This window comes from Acartia tonsa, chromosome 2, assembly GCF_053477335.1.
Source record: "Acartia tonsa isolate MP-2025a chromosome 2, ASM5347733v1, whole genome shotgun sequence".
Lineage (NCBI taxonomy): Eukaryota > Metazoa > Arthropoda > Copepoda > Calanoida > Acartiidae > Acartia > Acartia tonsa.
The window spans coordinates 8897786-8925771 of record NC_137261.1 but is presented as its reverse complement, the minus strand read 5'-3'; the positions used below and the strand labels follow the sequence as shown (position 1 = coordinate 8925771).

The 27986-nt window shown below is 37.3% G+C and overlaps 1 protein-coding gene across 3 annotated transcripts; it reads right to left on the bottom strand.

The window, feature by feature from the left end:
- Nucleotides 1-23159, bottom strand: LOC145312697 (gamma-butyrobetaine dioxygenase-like). 3 transcript variants are annotated; one of them, XM_080151954.1, is made up of 18 exons: nt 23076-23159; nt 22717-22837; nt 21878-21914; nt 21423-21485; nt 20757-20799; nt 14446-14488; nt 13467-13509; nt 10638-10713; nt 9984-10014; nt 9862-9922; nt 8725-8778; nt 7587-7627; nt 6854-6932; nt 6424-6503; nt 4824-4910; nt 3258-3339; nt 1200-1327; nt 1-232 (listed from the first exon to the last, which is right to left on the bottom strand). In XM_080151954.1, the coding sequence occupies exons 1-18, from the start codon at nt 23128-23130 to the stop codon at nt 124-126; spliced, it is 1233 nt and encodes a 410-aa protein (XP_080008080.1). In that variant the 5' UTR covers nt 23131-23159; the 3' UTR covers nt 1-123. The 3 variants fall into 3 exon arrangements, with proteins under 3 accessions (XP_080008080.1, XP_080008082.1, XP_080008081.1); XM_080151956.1 differs by lacking the exon at nt 9862-9922 and adding an exon at nt 9679-9739; XM_080151955.1 differs by lacking the exon at nt 9862-9922 and having other exon boundaries at nt 9923-10014.
- Between the last annotated feature and the right edge of the window lie 4827 nt (nt 23160-27986).

Here is a 27986-nt window from a genome sequence, read left to right as displayed (position 1 = left end):
TTATTATTAACTTGTCATTTCAAAGATTTAATTATTCTAGATTAGAAATAATAACAACTTATAATTCAATTATTGGACAGAACTCTAAAATAAGCTTAAAACTACTAAACAATGAGATAATTATTATTTTTGTAGATTAGCTCTGATAACTCTCATAGTAGATTTAATTTCATCCCAGTCCATGTATCCACACTGCAAGTGGCGTCCTGATATTCCTCCCTCCAATTCAGACCTGAACAAAATCATAATTTATAAAATGGGGCAAGAGGTTGTAGTTGTAAAATATCTTGGGCTTTTGAGTTCTCGGAGACATTAAAAATGTTCATCTATTCCTAGTTCATGTGTCATTATTCTTACATTGTTGTTACTTAAAAAATGAATAAATATGGTATCAGTAATGAATATTTTATGCTCTTATCTTTTATTTTTTCCAATTTACTTATTGCCAATAAGCTTATCTCTTACCATTCCATCTTTCTGATGTTTTTTACACCTCTACAGTTTAATTAGTCGTCTCGTGTTTGTATTTTTCCCGATTACCTTCGAAAGTCAATTGTCCACACTCATTAAATTTGGCTTAAAAGTCTTTTTTTTTCTACCTTATTTTCTGTGTGTGAAAGATATTGGGCTATAATCAACTAACTTTTTAGTTATGGTTAGGTCACATATCTGAGAGTTCAAAAATTGTTTTACATTTCAATCCTGGCGGGCACAGGTTATCAGCAAAACAAAGATTGATAAATTGAAAATTGAAGGAAGCCAAATTTGACTTTGACTATCTTATAGTCAAAGATAATTTATATCAAACAGGGGATATACACACATTTTATTAGCTCTCTAGCATTAATAGTTGTTTAGATAACGATGAAAGGAGACAAAAGGGAGGAGCTTTACAAATTTATTTTTTCGTGAGGGTTGAACTTACAACTGTGTCCCCTGACATTTCTTTTTAAAAACTTGTCCAAAGGCACACACCCATTATCAAAACCAGGGCTTGGCAGCCGCGCCTCAGCTGCATATAAGACTCATATTTAAACCTGCTTGTTTGCATAAAACAAATTCTGAAAAGATGAAGGTTCAGACATCTAGCAACTTTTTAAAATTAGTATGACAATTTCACTGAAGCTTACACGCGTCTGACGCGCTGATGCCGAGCCCTGATCAAAACCATTTTGAAGTGACACACTATGTTGAGTTACCTGCCATGAAGAATCCTCTGGTTTTTAACCGTGACCATATCCCCTGGCTGCATCTTCAGACGAATATGGAAGTCGGGGCTGTTCAGGGTGTCATCGAACAGGCGCATCGCTTCATACACCTTCTCAACCTAAATTGACAAAAAATAAATGTACAGCAATAAAATAAAAACGGTTTTGGTCCTGTTTTAACATTAAAGGTTATATTATTTAATTCTTGCAAATAACCAAATATATATCCTTGATCTATGAACACAACATTTTTCTAAAACCATATACACAATGACAATTTTCCGTGTAATGGAATAATCTTCTTTTCGAGTAAATGTAATCTGGACCTCTTTACCACAGACAGGGATATACATTGAATAATTACATTTTAGTCGTTTTTAACAGGGCTCGGCAGCCACGCATACGCCTCAAATAAAAACCTGCTTGTGTGCCAAAACAAATACAGAAAAGAATGATTGTCTGTCTAGGAAAAGGCTTAGACATCCAGCTGAAACCGAGGCTAAACGCGGCTGCCGAGCCCTGGTTCTAGTTATTTGATATTTTTTTTTGTTTCACAAATTTCCAAAAATATTTAAATAATCTCCTTCCTGTGTTTGGTAACCTTTGCTACTTTGCAAGCATGAAAATAAGATTTGCAAAGTATATAATATTCACGGAAAAGGGATAGGATTTGGAGACCTTTACCGGTATAACCTTCATAGTAAACTTTTTATTAAATTAAACCAAATAAGATTTTCAGCAGCATAGCTTTTTGATAACCAAAAAATATGTGAATACGTCAAACCTTATAAGTGAAATAGACAGAATGAAATAAATTGCTTAACTTCTTTATTTGCGGATTTAAAAAATACGAAATAAATAAGTTCTCAAAAATAAATGGATGAAAATGATTTCTATATATCCTAACCAATTATATAAAGTAGTAAGCTTTTTTGTCTGTAATTTCGCTAAATTTATATAGTTATTCTTTACAGAAGCTTCCCTTAGGTTTATAACTATTTTGGGGGAATGTATCTTTACCCCTCAAATAATAAATGGACTAATAACTGATTGTTTGTTTTATTTTGGGTTAAATATTGTATACTTTTGAAAATTCCTTAGAAACAGTACATATATAGAATTCCTACAGCACAAATGTATAATATAGAAAGGTTAATGTAGATCAATATATTAAATAAATTCATGGCCATGTGATTATTAACTTTTATAGATTTTTCTTTTCTTGCGGATAGTTTTAATATATATCCCTATACTTCTTATCGCAAAAAACAGAGGGATTGGGGAATTTAATAAAAAATCTTTCACTTTGGGGGAATTTGGAAGCTTTCTTTTGCCATCGGCGTCGTATTAAGGTCAAAATTATTTTATTCGTGTTTTTTAAAGCAATCCTGCACTAAGATAGATCTAAAAATCTTACAAAATATCAATCCATTGCATTGGTAACGAGATCTTGGAGGACAAACATCCAAAAAAAATGCACTGTATTTGTTAAAAATAAAATGCGCTTGAAATACATTATTTGAAGTACAGTGACTAGATTATTTATGAATTCAGAGGTCATATAAATCAAGATATGGTTATACTTGTTCAACAAATTATTTTAATGTGTCTTTTTTAATTTAATTTGTCTGTCCGTTCGTCAGTCAAATCTTAACATTGATTTTCACGGTTGCTATTGTTTGTGGGTCATTCATTAGAGTAAAACACAGAGGGAGAAAGTGTTAAATAACTGTATCTCCCCATTGCATCAACCTTGTGCAACCTTTCTATTGGGTTAATTGAAAAACAACCAAAATGGTGTCGCTTATATTAACAGGGCCAAGTAGCAGAAAATAATTTAGAAACAGACAAAAAAGGTCATTGAAAAGGAAGGGAGGTAGTTGTCTGTATATACATGTGTACTAAAGATCTGTTGGTCATTCTACAAAATACGCAAATATTACTTTTTTAAGATTTGCAAGATTTTCTATTACATGCTTCGCTACTCATATATGTTGTCACCCTTGTAACTTTTGATAAAGGCAATTAAGGAAAATCCTAAACGTTTACCTTATCAGCGTCGACATCAAAGTATGAATCTCTTGCAAAATGACTCCAATTGATTCTAACCAGCTCCCCTCGGAAGTTCTGTCTAAAATATTATACAATGTTCATACAAATTGACTAAAATTTCAATAACAGCATCTATGAAGTATGGACTTTGTGATCGATGGGGAAAGGAAGGGGACAAAAATAGCATAAAACTATTTGACTATAGTCCCTTTCGTGGCAACACCTATTAAGGGGCGTTTCATCGTATTTTCACAGTAGCTTTTCTTCTACTTCTAGCCCCTGCGGAGGGCTCTAACCCAACGGGGCCGGGCAATCACCTAACCTAAAATAATCTATTAGGAGCTTCTGTGAAAATTCGCCGAAACGCCGCATAAGAGGCGTTGTCAAGAAAGGGACTTACTGTTTTGTTTGGACATTAGGAAAAACAAAATCCTCTAGTCATATTTCTGAATATGGAAAATAGAATCTACATTTTTTATAGAAAAACTAGAGGATTATCTTACTTTACATTCTATAACTTTCCCGAGACAATGACCTTTTTCAGATATTTTTTAGATGATTACGTTTATTCCAATTTAAAATGAATCGAATTAATGTGTTTAAAAATCATAAATAGATAGGTATTTAAACATTTTTTTAATTCTTTGAAACTTACACCTTATGACAAAAACTTATTTTTTTTATCATTAGTTACTCAAATATGAAGAAAAAAAAATTTAAATCTATAACCTAAGAAGCTTATACGTTTATTATTTAATCAATAGCTTTTTGTAACAGTTTGACATTCGTAAAGCGTTTAATAATGTGTTTTTGGCAAAATGTTTTCTTCCTTTTTCTCATGCTATAAATACATCCAACACTGGCAAAGATACATCCAATATTTTTATACATATGTCAAAAACACATCTGACAATGGCATTTACACATCTTTTTTCTCATTTTGCATGTGTTTAGATTAGGCAGATATATATTTGCCATTTATGGATGGATGTATTGTGGACAGTATAAATAATGTGTTTGATGAAACTTTGCCAGCAGTTTCAATACTATTGTAATTTAAACAGCTAAGGTTTGATTACACTGGCAAAAAATACATATACAGTACTTTTGCCGGATCTGTAAATTGCAGATCCCCCAGATCCCCTCTTTATCATATGTTGTAACCTAAACTTAACTTTAGCTAAAGTTACAACAATATGGATATAGGATATACGAGGATATATTGACGTGGGAAATTTTTCGTCAAATTTGATTGCTAATTTGGACATCATTTATTGGTCGGTTCGTTCATCCAGTAGGAGGGGAGGGGATGGGGGTGGAGGGTGTGGATGGAGGGTATTGTTATTTTAGCCCCCTTCGAGTTTCATTGTTTCAGAGTAAATGAAAATCTGGTGCAACATCCTAACTTTATAACACTTAAAAACAATGCATGTACAAAAATTAATTTATTTGGTGCAAATGTTATTTCTCTGGTAAAGACATAATTTCCCGTATAATTTTGAGAAGATTGATTTATCCCGAATTGTGCAATCCCTGTATCCCTCGGAATTAAGGTTAACTTACACAAAGACCGGATGATATGAAAACTTGTTGAACTTGATATAATCTGAGCCAATATCTTTGAAGTAAGTCACCACGCTACTCAAGATCCTAAAATATAGATAGGGATTAGTCTAGCCCCAACAAACTTTACTAAAATAGGTCAAAACATGATCATATGTTATATGTTAACATTAGGAGCTAGATTTTTAGTAGTTTTACTACTCTACAGTTTAGGTATGACTATAAATCTTAAAGACAATTATCGAAAATCAATGAAGTTTGAAAAAATAGATGATATTCTTTCCAGTATGGCTTCCAATCCGATTAATATCCGATGGATCAGAACCGGTACAGCCATACTGAAAAAAGTTTGTATTACAGACATTTTTCCATGGAAATCAAAATAAAAATCGTAAAATTAATATTAGTTTTTAATGTTCGCGGAAAGCTGTCTATAATACAATGCGATAAATAGCTAATCCCTTATATATGAATTAAGATAAAATAAAACAAAAATCTGTTTTAAGTTTGCTGAAACAACAATATTGGGAATGATAATTAAAGGCTAAACATTCGTTTAAATTGCAATATCAAAAATAATTAATTGTTAAAATTGACTAAATATATGATAGGATTCTTTACACCCTAATCTGCTGGAATTGAAATAGTTTGCATACATCTCATGAAAGATTTCATAACACTGCACTTTCATAGAAGTACATGCTTACAAATCTATCCTTATGTAACAAGGTATTACGTATCAAAAAAAAATATTTGGCAATCATTGTATGAAATATTGGCCCTTATGAAATACATTTCTTTTACATTTATGTTAATGGATTTTAGTAATATTTTGGAGAGTGTTTGGAGCTTGTAGTACCCAATAAAAAATGACGTCATATAATACAAATGATCAATGATAGGCCAGTATACATTTTACCATTGCAGGTCGATTATAATGTATACTGGCCTAGCATTGGTCATTTTATTGTATGACGTCATACATTACAATAATGATAGGCCAGTATACATTTTTCCATTGGTCGATTACAATGTATTATGGTCTATCATTGGTATCGTATGAAGTCATTTTTTATTAGGCGCTATAAGCTGCTTCACCAAAATATATTCTTTTTTCGTGATTGAAATTTTTAAAAATCATTTATTTTGGTAGCCACGGGAGCCGTTTTATGTCCAGTGAATGGATGTATATATTTTTAACCATATCAAAGGTGATCATAAAACAAGGTTGACAACATCCTAAATAGCGAAGCACAAAAACTGCCTAATTGGTCATTTGTATTGAATGACATCATTATTTATTAGGCACTATGAAAATTATTAAGTAAGTTGTGTACTGGCTAAATTACAGAGTAGCTGTGCTACGAACAAAGTAGCTCTGTTTAGTGCCCTAGGAAAATGGAGATTGATGTCACCGCTTTGGCCTACCTATTCTATTGACGTTACTATAGAGGGAATGCGGAAGGGAAGAGGAAAACTCCTAGAAAAGAGATAAGATATAGGGTATTTCCTGACCTAAATAGAATAGGTAAGCCAAACGCAGTGACATCTATCCCCATTTTGCTAGGGCACTATAGACAGCTACACGAACAAAACTTACTTATATTTATCAGGGTGATTTTCTTTGATGTATTTTGCAGCTTTAAATCCATCAGCCAACATTGTCTCTCCTCCCTTTCCCTATATTATTTTCTTTTGTTATTTAAAATTTATTCATCCGTATAATGAAGTAACGGGATATATGTCTGTCTTTTTGTCTCTCTGTCTGTTTGTGCCAAAAGATCTCGCTAACCGGTGAAATGATATGGTTCTCCTTTACAGGGTAGCTTCTGGAAATCTTTATAACTATTTTGTTAAAAAAAAACCTACCCCACGGCCCCTTTGTTTTCAACTTTTTTTCTAAGGCACTTTGAAAGAAACCGACAAAACCCCGATGGAACAAGAAATAGGATTATTTAAATAACATTTATTCGCAACACTTTAGTCAACGCAACAATAGCAATGAAAGCAACCTTAAAATTATTCCTGACCTGGTGTTGTTCAATACAATGGAGGAAAATAGTCCCTGGCATGTGATCATAGTAGGTCAGATCAGTATGGAAAAATATTCTGAAAAATATAAACAGAAACAAGATTATATTCTGAGGATAGATAGAGATTATTTTAGCATTTTATAAAAAAAATCGATTCAGCTGCGGCTTGCTAAAATTTGGCGGCATATCAGTTTAGTAGCTAAAGAGAACTAAGGTGGATTCTTAACAAAAATTTGCCCTACTAATCGCTTAGTGGGGAAAAATTGTTGTCCTGAAAAATCCACCAAAATCACGAAAACAATTTTGCCCCACTAAGCGATTAGTAGGGCAATTTATTTTTAAGAATCCACCTCTGACCTTTAAACAAGAGCTGTAATACTTGTTTCATAATGACAGGTATAGGGAAATTGGTCTATTTATTACACTAGTCCCCAAAGTTTTGTAATAACGTTTTCTTATTCGTTGGATTATCCACTTTGGGGACTTTTTTTGAATTTTGATTGGTTGGTTCATTAAGTTGAGTGCATTACTTTGTGTATTTGCATTGTGAATGTACATCAATTTATCGGCCATTGTCTTATCCCTTTAGATCCCTGCATATTAAGTCACATGATAAAGTCACAAGCTATGGGTAGAACTATATTTTGACATATATAATAATCAGTATGAGAGGTTGCGGGAATAACCATAATAACATAAAACTATTACAATTATTCTAAATGAATTTTACCTATGATGTGTGTATGACAGATTTGAAGGGTCAGGTCTAACCTAGAATAATTGGATTGGTATTTTCAATAGAGAATAAACTTAATTACTACTTTAACCCTTAACGGTCGGGGGGGGGGGGGGGGGGCATTGAACGCCCCACCCACCTCCGGTTTTTTCTATCTCATTTTCTGTGTGTGAAAGATAAAGAGCCAAAACTGCGTAACTTTTTAAGAATGGGTAGGACACATAACTGAGAGTTGAATTTTTTTTAATATCTCCATCCTTGCGGGCACAGGATGCCAGCAAACCTGGCAGGGTCATCCAGGTAAACAGCAAAAATATTTTTTTGACTTAAACAAAGCATTTTATCTCACCAAAATTCTAAAATATCCTCTAGTAGTACATCCTCATATTGAATACAGGTGTTCAAGTCAATTTCAGGTACCAGGTATGATTCTGCAGGTCCTGATTCCAGGTCTCCAGAAATCTTTAAAAGGCTACTGTGGCCGCAATTATTGACTTAAAAATTTTAAACTTAAGCTTTTCTTACATGTCTACATAACATATTATTTTCATAAAGATCCGCCGCCGTTTTCCCGCCGACCGCCGACTGCGGCAACTGGCAGCTGAAATTTATATTTTGATATTTCTAATATAAAATTTACATAAAGTTAAACATTTTCTGCAAAAAAGTTTTTCTTCTAGCTTCAAAAATGAGAAAACTACAGCCATTTGAAATTTTTGAGTAAAAAAGACCTAAAAACAAAGGTTGTTAAATAAAAGGGTGAAGGAAGCGAAAATTGACTTTGACTTACTTAAGGTCATTATCAAACAGGGGACTTGCACAAAAATTTTTAGCCTTCTAGCTCTAATAGGAACTGAGAAAATAGATGGGGGCGTTGAACGCCTCCCCCCCCCCCCTGACCGATTAAGGTGCGGCAAGGGGCCCGACTGTTAAGGGTTAAAAGAATTAATGTTTTTGTTTCATGCAATCTTTAAAAATCAAAATAACTCATTTCTAAAAAATATGTACTGTACAAAATCAGATTCTGAATTTGCTTTCATTAAATATATAATAAATAGGAAAAATCCTGTTTGGTTTTCTAACTAACATTATATATTAAAATTTTGATAAAAGATATAAAATATTTGAAAACCTGGACAGTATAACCAGGACCATAATGGGTTAATCTCTCAAATCCAGCTCGCTTCTATAATATTTAAATATGCTTTTTGTAGTATTTAGGATGTACAATACTAAAATATAAATTTAGTATTATTTAAATATGTTTTTTTTGTATTAAAAATTCTAAAATTCAAATTACATTATCGTATTTCATACTTTAAAATACAAATTTTAATAACATTTTTTAAAATTTGTGTGACATAAAAGTATATTTAACAGAAAAGAAAATAAGGTTCACAGCTTAGATTTAAATTTAAATATTACAATTTTTAAATCGTAAGGTTTTTAAACCATTAGTTAACCACAAATCAGGTGATTTTTTACATTTTATAAATCATATTTTAAACACACAAAAATTAGGGGGGGGGGGAGGGCTGTACTTTACCTATTAGCGGCTACGATTCTAGGGTACTTGAGGGGAAGGAACCTTCACTTTAATTTAAATTTTAGAGATAAAAAGTAAAAAATGTGATTCGCGCGCCCTAATCGAACAAAGAAAGACAGACAGACAGCTATCATGTTACTTAAAGATTACTAAAATAATGACACTGAAAGTGACCTGTAACTCCGGAACTGGACCAGTTCTCACAGGAACATTTTCCACCAGAACAAATCCATACCTGTAACTCTGGAACTGGACCAGTGTTCACAGGAACATTTTCCACCAGAACAAATCCATACCTGTAACTCTGGAACTGGACCAGTTTTCACAGGAACATTTTCCACCAGAACAAATCCATACCTGTAACTCCGAAACTGGACCAGTTTTCACAGGAACATTTTCCACCAGAACAAATCCATACCTGTAACTCTGGAACTGAACCAGTTTTCACAGGAACATTTTCCACCAGAACAAATACATACCTGTAACTCTGGAACTGGACCAGTTTTCACAGGAACATTTTCCACCAGAACAAATACATACCTGTAACTCTGGAACTGGACCAGTTTTCACAGGAACATTTTCCACCAGAACAAATCCATACCTGCAACTCTGGAACTGAACCAGTGTTCACAGGAACATTTTCCACCAGAACAAATCCATACCTGTAACTCTGGAACTGGACCAGTTTTCACAGGAACATTTTCCACCAGAACAAATCCATACCTGTAACTCTGGAACTGGACCAGTTTTGACAGGAACATTTTCCACCAGAACAAATCCATACCTGTAACTCTGGAACTGGACCAGTTTTGACAGGAACATTTTCCACCAGAACAAAACCATACCTATCCAGGTTCTCCAGCCAGCTCAACAAAGCTAAACATATAACTTGCATAATGAAGCACTGGAAAGTGTCATGTGTGATGTCATAAAAATAGTCTAAAAAGGAGGGATTAGAAGAGAGAATGAAACGGAAACCCATAAAAGAGATGAATTTAGACATATTTTTCTGACGTCACACATAACATTTTCCAGCGCTTTTTACATTATCATTATTGAATCTTTTTATATATGTCAAAACATTCCTGTACTTTTATAGATATTCAATTAGGATCACCATGCCAAGCTTGAAATCGATTGGACGATTCTAAAATGGATAAATTGACGATAGGATCTATCCTTTACAACAGACAGACCCAAATTATATAAAAAAAAAGTTTTAAAAATGTTTCTGAATAATATAACATAACATTTTGAATTCATATTTCCAGTATGGCTTCGAAACTGCTTAATATCCGCTGGATATAACCAGTTCTCAGCCATACTGAAATAATATGTATAGTATCGTATTATAGACAATTTTCTAAAAAGAAAAAAATCATGAAATTGATACCAGTTCTGTTGCTTGCTAAACTAGTTTTAATCTTACAATATTTCAGTTTACTATCCGCGGAAAGCTGTCTAGAGTACGATGCGATAAATAGCTATTCCAGGTCTACCTTTATCATCTTCCATAATTTGGTTAAAATCAGCACGGGGAAATTTTTCTTGAAAGTCTGCCTTCCATAGGCTTTGCTGAATTAAAATTTAAAATGTTATAGAAGGTAAATTAACACGGATGACAACATCCTAAAAAGCAAGCTCAATAAATCAGACAGACAAACGTCGACAAATATTTATTAACCAAACACGTATTCAACATTTGAAAATATTTAGAAGTTTAAATAAAGTACTTTGACACAAGATGCTTAATCATAAAAGAATCATATAAGAATTGTCGTCAAAAGTTTTTAAAAATCAACATGCCTTAAAAGGACCCGACTTTCAACAGACATGATAAAAAAAATACTTGTTGAAAATACTTGTTGAATATGTTAAAAAATATTGTCAATATAGAAAAGAAAGCCTTTCCTGAACGTAGCAAATTAGAAAATTCCCAATGTTAAATAATTTAAGAAAAGAATTTTAACTGTAATTTCAAACATAGAAATTTAACAATAATATAAAAATTCTAAAGTAAATTAGTTGATTTTGTACAGATTAAGGTATGTTATATTTTCACGCTGCTAAAACTAGGATCGGGGAAATTAGCTTACAATCAAAGTTTTTTAATGGATATAATAATCAGAAAACAAAGATTTACTCAAGTAAAATTTACAATCAATGTTTTAATATCATTACACAAAATTTTATTTGTGTTTAGATTGTTCTATTGCCTGGCTGCACAGTGGGATCTTTTGAAAAAAATCGGGACATCCAGAAAATCTAAAATCGACTTTTATCTATCCTAGGACCTAATAATGGCTGTAAGTAGACAGCTAGAAAAGAAATTTTTAAAAGATATTAATTTTTGGCGGGTTTATGCCATTTTTAAAAAAGGTAGTGAAAAATTTCTTTTCAGTTTTGATGATTTTCCAGATTTTTTTACACAATTTTTTCAAAGCAACAAAAAATACATTTATGTTCATCTTATGAAAAAAAAAAAAATTATTGAGGTACTTTTCAGATACCTGTACCAATGTCTAATTAAAGAAAAAATTTAAAAAAATATTTTTTTGGTGGTGTAAATTGACATTTTGTGAGAAAATTTCACCAAAAATATTAAGATTTTTAACCCCAAAAAATCAGTTTTCTCCATTTTACCCAAAAATGGACAGGAGGCCCCGGGTTTTGCAATAATAATATCAACATACAACATGTATTGTGTATAAAACAGTTTTCACAACCCGGGGGCCTCTTGTCCGTTTTTGAGTAATTGAGCATTTTACATTGCATGGTTTGAACAATTTCGTTCTTGTTAATTTCAAATTTTCCCCCGTTAGAGGGGGAAGGAGTCATTTTAGAGCCCAAAGTCATCTCTGCAATGTTTTCAAACTTTTTGAGGCGGATCTTTCTTTACTTCTGCATGATTTGCCTCCGGCCATCCGTTACGCCGTTATTTGCCGCCGTTGGCGAGATTTTTAATGATTTTTGCCGTTCTCGCGGTTTTAATGGACATTTAAGGGTTAAAGGAGTCGTTAAATAAAAATGACTTATAAATACTTTTATTTTAGCAATTAAATTTGCTAAATTTCATGTGTTCTAAAAAAATGTGTATTTCTAACTGGTTTTGGTCCAGCAGAAATTCAAATTTGCGAATTAATTATAATATTGCAAAAACATTATATACGCATCAGAGAGAGAGAGAGAAATATACGTTTGAGAGAGAATATAATATTAGTAATTATGTTTATATTCTTATACAAACTTTAAATGAAGATAGCTAGACTTAGAATAAAGGTATTAACACAAAATCAAAAGTGTTTTGAAAATTACGTTATTGTTGTTTATATCTGTAAAAAAAACATTTGAAAACATGCCTTATAAGTGTCCTATTTTACTTATACTGGACCTACCTAAAAATGCCGGGACTCGAACTGGGTGCACCTGACGCTATATTCATGTTCAAAAACATTGTTTGCATTGAAGAAATATTTACATAGACGTTGATTTTGTTAAAATATTCCTATCCTAACTAAAGTTATGAAGTTTTTTAGATTTTTTAAAAATAGGGTAGCTTCGCTCCTCCAAAACAGCAAGACGTACATACCAAATGCACAATAGAAGTTAACAGAGGCAAAATTTAAGTTATTTCCGAGTTAAAGAAAAAGAAATTACATCATTTCTTCAAATACAAGCTTATTTATTGAAGTTTACTTTTGTCTACTCTAAATGTCCCGTTTTTTGGCAAAAGATCCCACTGTGGGCTGGTGTAAAAAACAATAGAAAATAAATAAATTTCCCGAAAATATTTTTAAAATTGATTCTACCTTTTGCAGTTTTAAATTGTTTGGGGGAAAGGTTGGGATAGTTGTACATTAGAATTAGAATTTCCTCTGATCATTATTATTTTTATGTTTATGATTATTGATGAAAAGATTCATTCTCACATAAACAACCCCTTAAATAGTGGATGTAAATATTCTTTTTATCTTCCTGAGGTAATCGTTTTTTTCCCCGAGGTAGTCATTTTTTTCCCTGAGGTAGTCATTTTTTTCCCTGAGGTAGTCATTTTTATCCCCAAGGTAGTCATTTTTGCCCCCCGAGCATGGCAACCGGTGAACAGAATCTCAGTTCTGCACCACAAGCCTCGCACGACTGAAGTTCCCATGTCTATACATGTCTAAAAGAAAGCATAATTACCTCGGGGAAAAAAATGAAAATTAAAAACCAAAATTAAACCACAATTTATTCCCTCGGGCAAAAAATATTCATTCCTAAACAAAAAAAACTGGATAGGAATACCCCATTTATTGTCCATTGTTTTATTACAATTTTATTGCAATTACCTCAGATTCGAAGCTGCGACGGAATTTTTGTCTTTGTTCTGGCCTAAAAAAAAATTGATACGGATATTTTTTGATTAAGCGATGTCTTCAGATGCCCCTATTGGTTAGCAAAAGGAATTTTAAATAAACAAGGATGACAACATCCATAAAAGCGAAGCACTGAAACGGTAGGACAAACGGACATGAACACTTGTATAGTGTAATAACTGAATAATCAGCATATAAATGTATAAGAGTCGAAGCAAAATTGTAAGTAAATTTGTTGAAAAACTGCCTAATACAGGATAATGTTTGTGGACATACTTACATTCTTAGGACTTGATTATTGAGTTGCTTTGCTTATAATATTGTACTTTGTTGTCCCAGGAATCAATATACCAAAAATCAAATCAATCGGATAATTAGATCACATAAAAATTTGTTGTTAAAAAAGTAGAAAATTCAACATGTTTAAAATGAACGTACGGACATTCTGGTAATGTTTATAGAGTTGCTATGCTTTCTAAATCGCACCTAACTACTACAGGAATCACCATGCAAAGTTTGAAATCGATAGGACAATTCCAACATGCCTAAATTAACGAAAAAAGCTATCCGTCTCAGAGGTACGGACGGACCTACCCTAATTATAGAAAAACTTCGCTTTAAAAAATCCATGAAGATATGTACAAAGCATAGGTGATAAAAAAAGTAAATATGCCAATAGTTAAAACTTCTTTTTTTTCATTGAGTTAGCTATAATAATCGTTTTGTTTTTTATGATTTAGATTTCAAACAGATATACAAAAAAATCAATTAAACAAATGGCATAAAAAAGAAGGCGAAGAAAAGGTAAATGTTACCCAAAGACACAAAAGATAACTAGAAGTTTACCAACAGACCAAAATGTAGAGTATCCCTTTTGCTAAAAGTCTACATATAATCCATCAAGAATGTAAAATGTTAAAAGTAAAATGATTTTGAATATGTAAATTCAAACCTGAAAGATCGTTCGAGAAGCCACTTATAGTCATAAGTACTGAATTCAATAAATTCAAATTTATGTATTTGGTATATCTTATATACTTATATGTACCCTAGCAGGAAAGCACTACTTTCTCTTAGCTTAATGTTAGCTTTCCGTGCTTGACATCGCACACACAAATAAAAAAAATAATAAAAATAAAAGCAAGAACTGAATTACAGTTAATGATTTAAATAAACAAATCTACCCTCTCATAGAAAAAATACTAGTCGAATGTTACTTCAAACAACTTTATTCTTAGCATTAAGACTTGGATTCAAAAATTGACTTGGACAGTACACCTATTTTTCATATACGAATGCTTTGATACTAAGGGGAAATAGGAAGGTAGAAGGGCCCGTCGATCAAGCATAACGTGTCAGTGTCACCCATACTGAATGCTTTGTTTAAGTCAAAAATATATTTTCTCTCTAACTGGAAGACCCAGCTATGTTTGATGGCATCCCATATTCAAAATTTTAAACTCTCAGTTATGTATAATTACCAGATTTAAAAAAAAAAATAGCTTTAGCTCTCTATTATATACACAAAGGAAATAAGCTAGAAAAAAACTGGTAGAAGGGAGGCGTTTAACTCACCCTCCATCCCCCTAAAAATTTAATATTACCTACAAAGTTTTTAATAGCAATTCATATTTATAAACTTTTGTGAACAAAATGTAATTAGACGAAAGAAAGTCTAACTTTGGATCGTGTATGATTACATTAAGAGATTATCATTTCTTGTACACTAAGATCCTTTGACAAATTCATTATACCTTATAATTCTTTGGAATCGTGTAACTGCATGATATAATTAAATGTTTTCGTATGTTTCAACTTTTCTAAGGTATTAAAACTTCAAAAAATGTGCAACGTGCCTATAAAAATGAATCCTTTATCATTCATTCTGTAAAGGAATAACATCTTAAGTGATATTTATATAAGGTTAAATTTCATATTTCTTTCTATAAGCTAAGCTTTGCTATATTTTGTTGTATCAATTTGTGACTTTATAAAAATGGATATAGAATATACGTGGATATTATGTAAGGGAAATTTGTCGTCAATTTAGGTTACTTACATGAACATCACCTATTGATCAGTTCGTTCATCCAGTAGGAGGGGTGGGGATGGGGTATAGGAGGTGGATGGGAGATGGGTCACTATTTTAGCCAGCTATAATTTTCTATTTATCAGAGTATACGACAATCTGGTGTAAGATCCTAGTAATAATAAATCTATTCTTATAATCATATATGATTGTTACATTGAGGGTGCAAACTTTTCCGCAGTGGACCTATCCGGGGAGGAGGAGAAGAAGATGTACACCCCCGGGCAAACCTGCAACAAACCACCTGTTCTGACAGCCATGTCTCCCGTCCGGGTTTCCCCCACGGGGCTGGCCTAAAGAGCTTTTAAGTCAGCCCCTGTCAGCTCTGGAGGCCTTGGAGGCCTTTCAACTCCAACCCTCCAACATCACCCCCCCTCCTCCCCTCATCCTCTCTGGCGACATCCATCCAAATCCTGGTCCCAAATACCCTTGCTCTACCTGCTCCCGCAACATTACCCGCTCCTCTGGTGCCTTCCACTGTAACTCCTGCCAACTTTGGGTTCATCCTAAATGTTCCCTCCTCTCATCCAAATCCGAATACAATTCTAACTGGTCCTGTCCACCCTGCATCTATGCCTCCCCTACCCCTTTCTCACCTATTTCCCCCCAACAACCTACACCCCCACCTAAATCCCGTAGCCCCAAATTTCCATGTCCTATCTGTTCCTTAGGTGTTACAAAATCCACTGGCTCCTTCCAATGTAACTCCTGCCTCCAATGGGTCCACCCCAAATGTTCCCTCCTTCCATCCTCCACCCACTACTCCCCCTTCTGGATATGCCCCTCCTGTTCCCCCCCAAATTCCCCCCCTCCCTCACCCTCCATACCCAACTCCCCGTCTCCCCCACCTTCCCCAACAGCACCTCCATCACCACCACACCCTCAAACACCTTTCCAAAGCATTTGACTGCATCCCCATCCACCTCCTTCTCCAAAAAATCTCCTCCTCCAACCTTCATCCTAACATCATTAGATGGCTGTCCTGCTACTTGCGTGGCAGGATGGCTTTCTGTTCCTACCAAAACACCAATGCCTGTCCTAAAATCGTCCACACTGGTGTCCCCCAAGGCTCTGTTATCTCCCCTGTCCTCTTCAACTTCTACATAGCAGATGCCCCCCACATTCCCCCTGCCCTCACCTCCTCCTATGCCGACGACCTTAACTCCATCCACTCCTCTCCTGACATCCCCCAGTCAGTTGAATCCATCAACTCCCACCTCTCCTCAATCGCTGACTGGGCCTCCTCCAACGGCCTCTCCATCGCCCCCAACAAATCCACTGTCACCCTCTTCACTCCCAACCGCAAACACCAATCCAACCTCCATCCTCAAGTCCAAATTAACGGCTCCACCCTTCCCCTTGAGAAAACCCCTAAAATCCTTGGAGTTACCTTTGACACCTTTTTCAATTTCAGTTCCCATGTCTCCATTATTTCCTCAAAAATTTCCTCCCGCCTTAGAATCCTCAAATGTCTGGCTGGCACCAAATGGGGCCACCAGAAGGAGACCATCCTCACCACCTACAACACCCTCCTCCGCCCAATCACCACCTATGCCTGTCCTGTTTGGTTCCCTAACACCTCCAAAAACAACATTGACAAACTCCAAGTCCTCCAAAACCAAGCCCTCCGCATCTGTACTGGTTCCACTAAAAAATCTCCTATCAGCCACCTCCACCAAGAAACCAAAATCCTACCAGTACGGAACCACCTTTCCCTGTTATGTTCCCAGTACCTGGCCTCCTCCCTCCGTCCCTCCCATCCATCCTTCCACAACGTCACAACCCCCCCTGGCCCTAGATCCAAAAAATCCACCCTTCAATCCATGTTCCTTCCTACCCTACAACCTTTTCTTTCACCCGACAACACCCTCCTTCCTACAAACTACAAATCCACAATCTCCAGACTACACACCTCTGCTGTTACCCAAGCCATAAATTCCTACCCCCCAAATCCTGTCCTCAACCACACCCCCCCTAACATCAACCCTTCCGAGACCCAACTTCCCAGGCACTACAGAACCATCCTCTCCTAATTAAGATCCAACTATTGTCCTAAACTCCAAAGCTACCTCCATTCCATCAACGCTTCTCTTACCCCCAACTGCCCATCCTGTCCCGCCAATCTTACCCCAGAAACTGTTCAACATCTCTTTTCCTGCCCAAATAATCCCACAAATCTCACTCCTATGGACCTTTGGCTAAATCCCTCCCATGTAGCTGCCTTCCTCTCCACCCATCCAAGTTTCACTAGTCTTCCTCCCCTCCTCCGCCCCCCTCCAGAGCCCCCACCATAAGCCCCCCCCCCCCACCATCCTTCTGATGACAACCCGGACCGGAAACGGACAAAGAACAGCCAATACAACACAACAACATTGAGTACAATCTAGGAAGCGTAACAACTCCATATATGCATGTATACGTGTGGATAAACTCTGTATGTTATTATTTACATGTTTGACAATTAAGTAAAGAGTTAATGCATTATAATTACGTGGTTACATGTAGTACTTCAATAAAGAAAAAGCATCTTGGAGTTTAAGCAATGTATAAAAGGCAAACATTGTATTATTATTTAGGGTAATTTATTGAGTTTTGATTATATTGATACAGTTATCCTTATTCAACAATGAATGATACTAAAAAAACAATAAGAGATTCTAACTAAACAAAAGTTTTGTAAATTCAAAGAAATAATTTATAAAGTTTATAAGTACCTCACTAGGTTTTTAAAATATCATTCATAATGGCTAGTTCTATCAAGTATATAACCAATGGACCGATATGGTTCTCCTTTTCAGTGACTCTTCCTATATGTCCTGGAAAGGTTTCTAACTATTATGGGAGAGGTTACCTACATCCCAAGAGAATTCGACCAGGGAAAAATACCTTCCCCCCCTAAAGAAAATGGAAAATGGAAAATGGCCCCCTCCTGTTGCCATCAATTCCTCCTTGGGCCTTAATAACCGCTAGGCGGTAATTTTCGATAAACGGGTAAAGTCACTTTAGTGGCAACGTCTCTTAAGGGCGTTTCGTCGTATTTTCACAGGAGCTTTTCACCTATTTCTAGCCCCTAAAATAACCTTTAAAAACTAATGTTAAAATACGACAAAACGCCCTTTGCATGAAGGGACCATATACCACAATAAACTAATACTATAACTATTTATAGCTCATATTTTTGTTGTCATAAATAACATAGTCGACTATTTAACAATAAATAAAAGTGATCATTGATGACATGTCATCGATAAAATATAATATAACTAATTTAACTCTAGCATCGTATTATATTCAATAATTTTAAAGATACAAGACTCTTCCGGGTAGTTCTAAAGCAGGTTAAAACTTTTTCTTTTTAGTAGCAAAGCTACTCTATAGTTCACTTTGTCTGTCCGTCTAGCAGTCTTTCCGTGTCAGTCAGTCAGTCCTTAACGCCATGGGGGAAATGTTATTTTCTTGGTTACTTTTGACAGCTGAAATCTGTAGTAAAGATTCCTTTCACATGTTTCGGTCATGCTTTAAAAGACATAAACTTTACTTTTAAAAGGTTTTATGATTTCTTTTAATTTTCTTTCTACTCTTTGTTATTGATGTTGTCATCCTTGTTTTATTATTTCCTGAAAAGCCAACAGGCCCTGAAATTTATAAAGTAAAATCCGAGAATTTAAATACATTTTACAAACGAAGGTTGTCATATATTGCAGCAAAAAATGCAGTTTAAAATATTTCAGCTTTTAAACAACATAATTCTGTCCAAAAAACATGCATATGTAAAATACAAGTCTGTTGTGTGTATAGCAGGGACGCCCAAGCTTTTTATTTTTAGGGGGGTGAATCGAGGGTTTTTTATAGTTTGAGGGAGGTAATACCCCTCACCCCTACCTTTTGAAGTCTATGGAGCACAGTAATGAATGAAACTTTGTAGAAAATAGACTGCGTAGTAACTATGGTGATTTATTAACGTTAGATGATAACCATACCTAGACCATAAAGTAGCTATACATGTATTTATGTATGATATTTCTTCATAGTATTCAAATTTGAACAGGATTATTTTTATCCATTTTTATTTAATATTTACAAATTTAGTTTATAGCAAAACAGCTCAATAGCCTATAAGCAACAATAGCTCTGGCCTGCTTAATATGAAATAAAAGCTGCTATGTTGATAATTCGCAGCCGCAGTCGAGTCACCTTAATTTTGAACGATCTGAAGCAGCAATCACTAAAAGAAGCTAATTCTAAAGCTGCAGCCGCCCTTTATTTCATTTATAGCACCCTCAATTGAGCAAAACAAAGAATGGTTATCTATTTGGCTCGGCAGCTGCAAGTCAGCCGCGCCCAAGCTTTAAATTTTAACCTTTTTGAATTTTAAAAGAGGGATTGCCATATTTTATTCAGTGCTGGATCTTTAAATCGTTTATAGGTGCGCTGAACCAGGGCGATTCATTCCAGCACACCATCAGATTATTAATACCAATCTTTAAATCGAAATGGCGTGGGGCGAATCGGCGCGGCCAGTGGCGCGGTACCAGCGCGCCAATGGTACTCAGGGAGTACCATTAGTGCACCAATCCGGGGTGATTTATTTAATAAATAAATATTTTTTTTTAATTACTTTAATATTTTATTGCAAAACTATCGTGAAAACATTCTTATAGTTATTTTTAAAACAAATCATATTGTTTTATATAAAATACTGTACTGACACGGCTTAAGTAATAAAGTTGTACTGGCGCGGATCGATATTTTATTGAGTGTCGCCAGCTATCTAGCAACATGGCGCCAAAAACCTTTTAAAAATCCATGTTTTATAGCAGTAGCTGTGGCGCACTATCAGCGCACCTCCGGTTCACCTTTGAATCGCCCCGATTCAGCGCACCTCTAAACCGATTTAAAGATCCAGCTCAGGTTTAGATTTCCAGCTAATTTCTAAAATTGTAAAAGTTTGATTTCCCTGAAGCTTTCAGGCGGCTGCAAAGCTCTTGTAAATACCAAATCCCTAATAATAATATTACTTCCTAATATTATGATTTAATTCCCAAAGAGCTTTACAACTAATGAAAGTAACCATCCTTGTTGCAAATTTATTTTTATTTTTCCTCGACATGTCATTGTACTTTTCAGCATGTCAATTTTATGGCTAAATAAATTTGAATAATTTGAATTCCTGACGTGACCATCTTCCCATGACACACTGATTTTATCTTCCTCAGTCTAAAAAAATAAAATTTTAAATTCAATTCACCAAACAACAACATCTATAGAATGTTATTTTCCTTTCCTTCTTTTATTAAGTAAAATAATAGAGAGGGCACGACTCACAAGCTATATGTAACTCTATCGAGTTGTGGAGACTTTTGCCGACTTTCATTTGGGTCTTTGAATTTCAGCCAATAGCATAGGAAACACAGCCAAGTCGATAAAAAGGAGAGAAAAGTTATAGGCTAGCAGACGAGAAAGGTCCCCACATGTAGTTGTCTGGGACATGCATCTATACATTACATATACATTCAGTCTTCTTTCCACAAAAGACATCAATTATTTGTGTAGACTTTAAAATGTTGCAATGTCATTTTACAACTTTAACCTGTCTAAAATTCCCATAAATTTACTGCAATGTGTTTTTACATGGTATTTGAAACAGCTTATAGTGTCTCCTAAAGAAATGTTCCAACGTTTGGCCGAACTATACTGATTGACGTCATGTAAGAAGGGAATAAGACGTCAATCGGCATGTTCGGCTAAACGTTAGACCATTTGTCCACTTTTATTGGCAACACTTTGAGTTTCTTTGTATTATTTGTTTAGCAGAAAACCTGTCTATATTCTGTTTATACCTGGGTAGATGTAGGCTTCATATTCAGATCATATTCAGATAAATTTATAATTCTACTCTGAGCCTACAATCAAGGGCGTAGTAGGGTGGTTATTCCTCATTCAGTAAAAAAATTAGGATATAATTCTTGGTTTAGATGGTGGGAGTCTACTAAAGATTATTATTATAATAATTACCCAAAACTTGCTATACTGTGAAAGAACAATAATGGTGGATTAAATTAGGACACCCGATAGGGTAGGGTTAGATTTATGAATTATGATCGATGTTATAATTTTAAGGTTATTCAAAAAATACTTCTACTATGGATGATATAAGACTTTAAATAATAACATCCTATAATCATTTGTACATGTCATATCATTTATCTCGGTGAAAACAGTTTGAGGTACTTTTTTGCATATTCAAACTTTCTTAATAAACTCCCTTAAAAAAAACTCCGAACTGCGCCCTTGCCTGAGATTCATAACAACTACTACATTGACAGTTGTCTCTACAAATAAAAAAATCATGTTTAATAACCCCCAAAAAAATGCATATAAATTAGATGTATACAGGGTGCGTGAAGGGATTCAATAAGAAAAAAAATGTTGAAAGATACAAATGATTCTTAATAAAACCTTAAGTTTTTTTTTAGGTTTAAAGTAAAGGGGCACTTTAGTTAACATGTTCTTTATAATATGAACTAGCGGCTGCTTCCTTAGACTCTAATGGCTAGGATTCTACAGTTTGAGTCGGAGGGGCCGAAAATAGCCACGAGACTTAAAATCTAAATATAGAATGGCCTAAAACCACCACAGAACTGAAGTTTCCATAAAATGGAAAATTCAATCAGTTTAGTAGCTATCAAATTCTCAAGCTGAAGAAAAAATATACTATCTATAATACAAAAAAAGCTTGATGTCTGTCCGTCTGTCCGTCCGTCTGTCTGTCCGTCTGTCCGTCCGTCTGTCTGTCCGTCCGTCTGAAGCCTAAGATCTCGGTAACCACTGAACCGATCGGATTCTACTCTTCAGGGAATATACCTACTGGTCCTGTGGTGTTTTTGGGCTATTTTCTTGGGTGGTGGGACATCCCCAACCCCCCCAAAAACAAAACCCCCTCAACTTTTTTTGTAGAAGATTTCCTTGGTCCTTTTTATTTTTTTTTGTTTTTTTTACGAATTTCACCTTAACTTTTTTTATCACCTCTTGGGGCAAAGCCCCTAGAGGCTAGGGGCGAAACCGCTAGTTTATATAATAGGATAAAATAATGATTATTAGAAGGAATAAAACAAGAATAAATGGCAACTTTACCTCAACCAAACCCAAGGATATTCATCCTTAGGACTTGACCCATCCTCAGGATCAACTAAAAGTCGTCTCTTCTCTGTGTCCAACGAGGAGGTTAGGCATCTTTTTGGTACCGATTGTACTCCTGTAAAAAAATATGTTTTTAGTAGTTTTTTTAGTGTATAATTCATTTTGTCTGTCCGTCCGTCCGTCTGTTAGTCCGTAACGTAATGGGGAAAATGACTTTCACTGCTGTTATTCAAGACTGATTTTTCAGTGTGGCTGAGAACTGGTTCTAATCCCGTGGATATTAAGCGGTTTCAGGAACATAGGTTGCTATCAATATTTAACCCAAGGTGCAGGTGGCAACTAAAGAATCTTACCTGAAAATTTAGAAAGGGATGCCAAAGTTCTTCCAATTGTACCTAACTTATTCATTTTTTTCTAAAAGAGAAAGCAAATCTATTAATGCTAAATATCTATTATGAATCATAAGTTTAGTGTGTCGAAAGAGGTGTTTGGTAAAGGAGTGCCCCCCCCCCACACCCACACCCAATCCCTAAAAAAGCTTGGCCGTACTTGAGTGATGTTTAAATTGATTTTTAATGTTTAAATCCATTATTCTAAATTTTTAAATTACAATATTGAATACATTATTGGTAAACCCATTAGATATTTTATGAGCAAATCATCAGAGATAAGACAATGGCTTTAAAAAAATTGATGTACATCCCCAATTATGATACAAAAAATTAACCCTTCTTTAGATTACAATTAATGGTTGAAACATTTGAACGCTTAACTTAATGCACCAACCAATAACAACTTACACAAGCCCACAAAGTTATTGAATTAACGAATAAGAAAACGTTATCATAAACTTGTAATAAACAGCTCATGTCCCCTCTCTCTGGTAAATCATAATGATTTTTAAATATCTTTTTTCAATAAGTTATTAGTTTTTTTAGTACAGAGTCATTGCTATTTGACTAAAACATATTTAAGTAGCTTTGGTGTTCAAATTATCTTAAAATGGAAAATTTTAAACCATATTCTCAAATACTTGTATATATTTTTTATTCTTGATGAAATTTACAAAAAGCCGTAATTTGCGAAATCTTTAAATAGGTGTGTTTTAAATTAGTGATGCGACTATATACCTAGCCTGCCATGCATAATCCATCTATTTCTTTGGGCATCTCTTTACCTTATCCATCATTATCACCTGCTCCCCTATCATCTAGGGGAGGAAGGACAGTAAAATAGCACAAAACCACAACGGGACATGTGTTAAGCTTCCCTTCAATAGAGGACTCAATCGGTTCAGAAATTAGCGAGGTCTTAACAGACAAACAAACAAAAACATGAATAATTAGTGTATGTTGATATTACTAATTTCTTTTGTAACGTTAGTTTGTCAATATAAAATTTGATTTCATATAATTTTCACTACTTTTATCGCCGTATTTACTTAACTTGGATGTTGTGTGGTATTCGGCAACCTTGAGCCATGTTCTATGGCAACCCTGACCTTGGTTCGGAGAAGGGCCGAGGGCCCTCCCCCGAGTACCGGGGAAGGGGTCAGCCTGACCCCTCCCTATGCTTTAAAATTAATGATAGATTTTGACAGCCTTATTATGGTTAAGCTGTATTGTTTGGTTCCCCCACCCTTTCCAGGGATGGGGGATCATTATTGCCCAATCTGATTATTGTATATGTATTTTATATTGATTTTGCTTTAGGATTATTTATTCCAATCTGTGTATTTATTATTTGTTGTATATAACTTTAGTAAACCTTAGACCTGAATAAAGTAACATCTGAATAGACTCTGTTTATTATTAGTGATTGCTAGAGAAGCGCAGCTTCTCTATAATATATGTGTCCACGTCTGTTTGCACTGCCGTAATCATTTGAACTTGGGTGTCTGCCATTTAACCGAGGCGGATACCACAAATTGGTGACAGCTGTGTGAGATTACGGCAAACCACAAGTGTAGAGCAGACGCGCAGCTGAGGTTAAGGTACTCCCAGCAGTGAAACTGGCAAAACTGACACAAGCAACCTGAATTACCCACCCTGGATAGCAAGGTCTAACTCTGTATCCGGCAGTTGTGGAAGCGAAACCTAGCGTAAGACCACGGAGAGTGGCGGAACCAGAGCTGCGGAGAGCAGCGAAATCGGACGAGAGACTGCGGAGAGCGGCGAAACTTGACGGAGGACCGCGAAGAGCGACGAAATCTAACGGAGGATTGGGCGCTCAAAGGCTGAAACAGGCCTGCGGACGGGCTGAAACAGGCCAAATAATTGCAAACGGCTGAAAACAGGCCACCATTTACTGCAAAAGATAGCAGGATCCGAACCCACGGCGCTGCAGGACGGGACATTCCCTGCCGCCACCACCCGGATTCGGACCCACGGCGCTGCAGGACGGGACATTCCCTGCCGCCGACTGGCTGAAACAAGCAAAATAGCTGCGAGCTGTGAGCGAAAATACGAGTGTAGTGTACCAAGCAGAAGAAAAACTACGTTAACTCCAAGTATCCTGAGAGGCTACAGCGCAGCCACCCATTGAGAAAAACAGATATTATACCAGATTTCCAAGTATCCTGAGAGGCTACAGCGCAGCCATCCATTGAGAAAAACAGATATTATATCAGATTTTATGGATTACCACCCTGGTGTGAAAGCTAAACAATAGATTTATGGGCAGGGCTTGGTAAATAATTGTTGTGTATTGTGATAAAGCCAAAAATAGAACCTAGATGTAAGATAACAATGCATTGGTAAACAATCTGACCCCCAAACCTGCAGCACGACAAATACACCCCCTTATCCCAACAGAAGGGGAGGGGCCCACCATAAATTGAAGCAAATACAATTGAGGTGACATAAGAATAAGCCAAGGATTAAGGGAGAAGCCCAATTACCTCACCACCCAGTCACCTCAAACCTGCGGCACCCCCCTCCCCATCTGGGGAAGGGCGGCTTTACCCCGTCCCCTCACGCGCTCCCCCTTCTCCCCACACTCGGATAAGTCCGTCTACCGTGCGGAGACAGCGACCGGGAGAACGGAGCGCATTTCACGGGTTGCCCAGCGGAGCTCGGGACGCAACGAAAATTCGACAGACAAAGGAGATAAAGCGGACCAATGAGAGAGCAGATTGAGGGATAGATGCGCGTTTTACCTGTGTGCGCACTCTGACGGCGCGTAGGCGCGTTGCAAGAAAAGGGGATTTCACGCACACACACACACACAGGAGAGGAGCTACTCTATAGCATACAACAGAGATATTTTTAGAAAAAAACTTGCAAGCTCCTCCCTCCCTATCTACAGTGTGATAAGGAAAACCAAATCAGTTCCTGACAGCAGTTCAGACCCTCAACAACTTTCTACACCTACCAGCCTACCCTAAAGCTTAGAAGCTAGTGAAAAGTACCCTAGTGTACACCTATTTTAGATCTTTGTAGTTCAAACTACCAACCAAGTGATAAACGGTAGTGGCTGCTAGGATAGTAACCATAAGTGTAAGCTGCCTATAGTATTGACTTAGACTTAGTGTCCCGTCGCTGAACCTTTGACCCGATGGAGCAGCAACAAGCGCAAGGAGGCGACCAGCTCCAAGGATGGCTCCAGGACGATCCCCAGCCGGCTCCAGCCGAGTACCGCAAGCTGATGTTGAGTAACCTGCCGGAGTACCGAGGGCCGCCCAAGCAGTCCTGGAACTCCCACATCCGGAGGCTGGAAATGTCATGGGCGGCTTACCGCGTACCCCCCCATGACACACTGAACCGCCGCAACGCCCTTTTACTATCCCTGGCGGGGCAAGCGGCGGAGATGGCCTCCCACCTGTTTGGAGAAGCAGGCCAAGCCTTGACCTACGAACAAGTCAAGGCCGAGTGTGAAATGTTATTTCGTCCAGCCTATGAGTCCCAGACCCTGAAGCAAGCCTTCAGGGACTACAGGCAACACTCGACGGAGCCCATCCAAGCCTACATATCCACCAAGTGCGCGCTGTACAGGGAGGCCTACAGCCATGAAGACCTGGAATTGCTCATCGATGAGCTTAACCGCGGCATCCGCAACGCCAATGTGAAACGCGAGATGATGGGACATGAGATCGCCTCGGTACCTGAGTACACGAGGCGAGCCATGTTCACCGTGACCATGATCACCAAGCAGCTGAAGGAGGGTGTGTGCCTAGTGGACGCCACCGACGGGCTCACGGGATCGGCCAGCGTCCAGTTGCCCCAGTACGATGATTCGGAGCCAATGGAGATTGGCGCCTTGGCTCCGGGTCTCCACCAGATGGGGAAGGTTGCACCAGACGACGCCTCCAAGATTCCAGGCCGCTGCTACCGCTGCCATGGGAAGGGCCACCGAGTCAGAGACTGTCCTACGCCTATGGAGGTCAGCCTAGAAGAGCGACGCACCCAGCCCCGCCGTGACCGTTCTGCCAGATGTGAACGTTGCCATTACTCAGGCCATACGGCAGCCGAGTGCAAGGCTGACTGGGACCAGGTAGCCGGCAGGAGACGTGTAGCCGGCAAGGGCGCTCACTCAGGGAAGCCCAGCCAGGTAGCCAACATGGAAGGGAGCGCGCCCCCAGCAACACTCCAGCAAGCAGCCGCCCCCAGCGCTGTGGGCCACTCAGAAGGAATGCCGCAGTTTGGGACTATCCCAGCCAGGATCAACGTGCTGGGAGGAGCGGCTGAACCCAACCGGGTTGGCCTGGGCTTCAGCCTCAACCACATGGGACCGGAGTTTGTGCAGCCAACCAACATTGCGGAGCCAGAAGTCCTGCGGCCTCTGCCATTCAGCCTCAACATGATGGTGCCTGCCAGACCGAGTCCCCCGAAGGAGGAGGTAACCCCTGTCACCCCTAGCAAGAGCGGAGGGGCGCTACCCAGCGCCACCGGGACGGTGTACGGGGAGGCCCTGGCGGCCGCCGAGCGGGAGAGGCGAGCGAGAGGCGCTAGCCAGCGAGTCTGAGTCGATGTATGGGGCGCCATCCGGCGTCGCCACCTGGGAAGGACGAGAGGTGCGGTCCCGCACCCCCAAGCTGATGTCTGGGGCGGCAACCGCCGCCGCCACCTGTGAAGACTGGGGGGTGCTATCCAGCGCCCCCACACTGGTGCCTGGGGCGACAACCGTCGCCGCCACCGAGAGACCTGGACCCCGGAACGAGCCTGCAGCCCCAGAGGGAGGGGTGACATCCGTCACCCCCAGGCAGCCAGCGCCCCCAGCCAGCAGGGAGAGTCCAGCTATCCATCATCCAGAGCCCCCAGCCAGCG

Bases quoted from the DNA above. Each gene is read 5' to 3' on its own strand.
- LOC145312697 (XM_080151955.1), bottom strand. From the start codon at position 23,130: ATGAATAAGTTAGGTACAATTGGAAGAACTTTGGCATCCCTTTCTAAA. The intron at 10,714-13,466 runs GTAATTGCAATA...ATTTTAATTCAG, and splicing joins GTCGCAGCTTCGAATCTGAG to CAAAGCCTATGGAAGGCAGA. The intron at 1,328-3,257 runs GTAAACGTTTAG...TTGTCAATTTAG, and splicing joins TTGATGTCGACGCTGATAAG to GTTGAGAAGGTGTATGAAGC.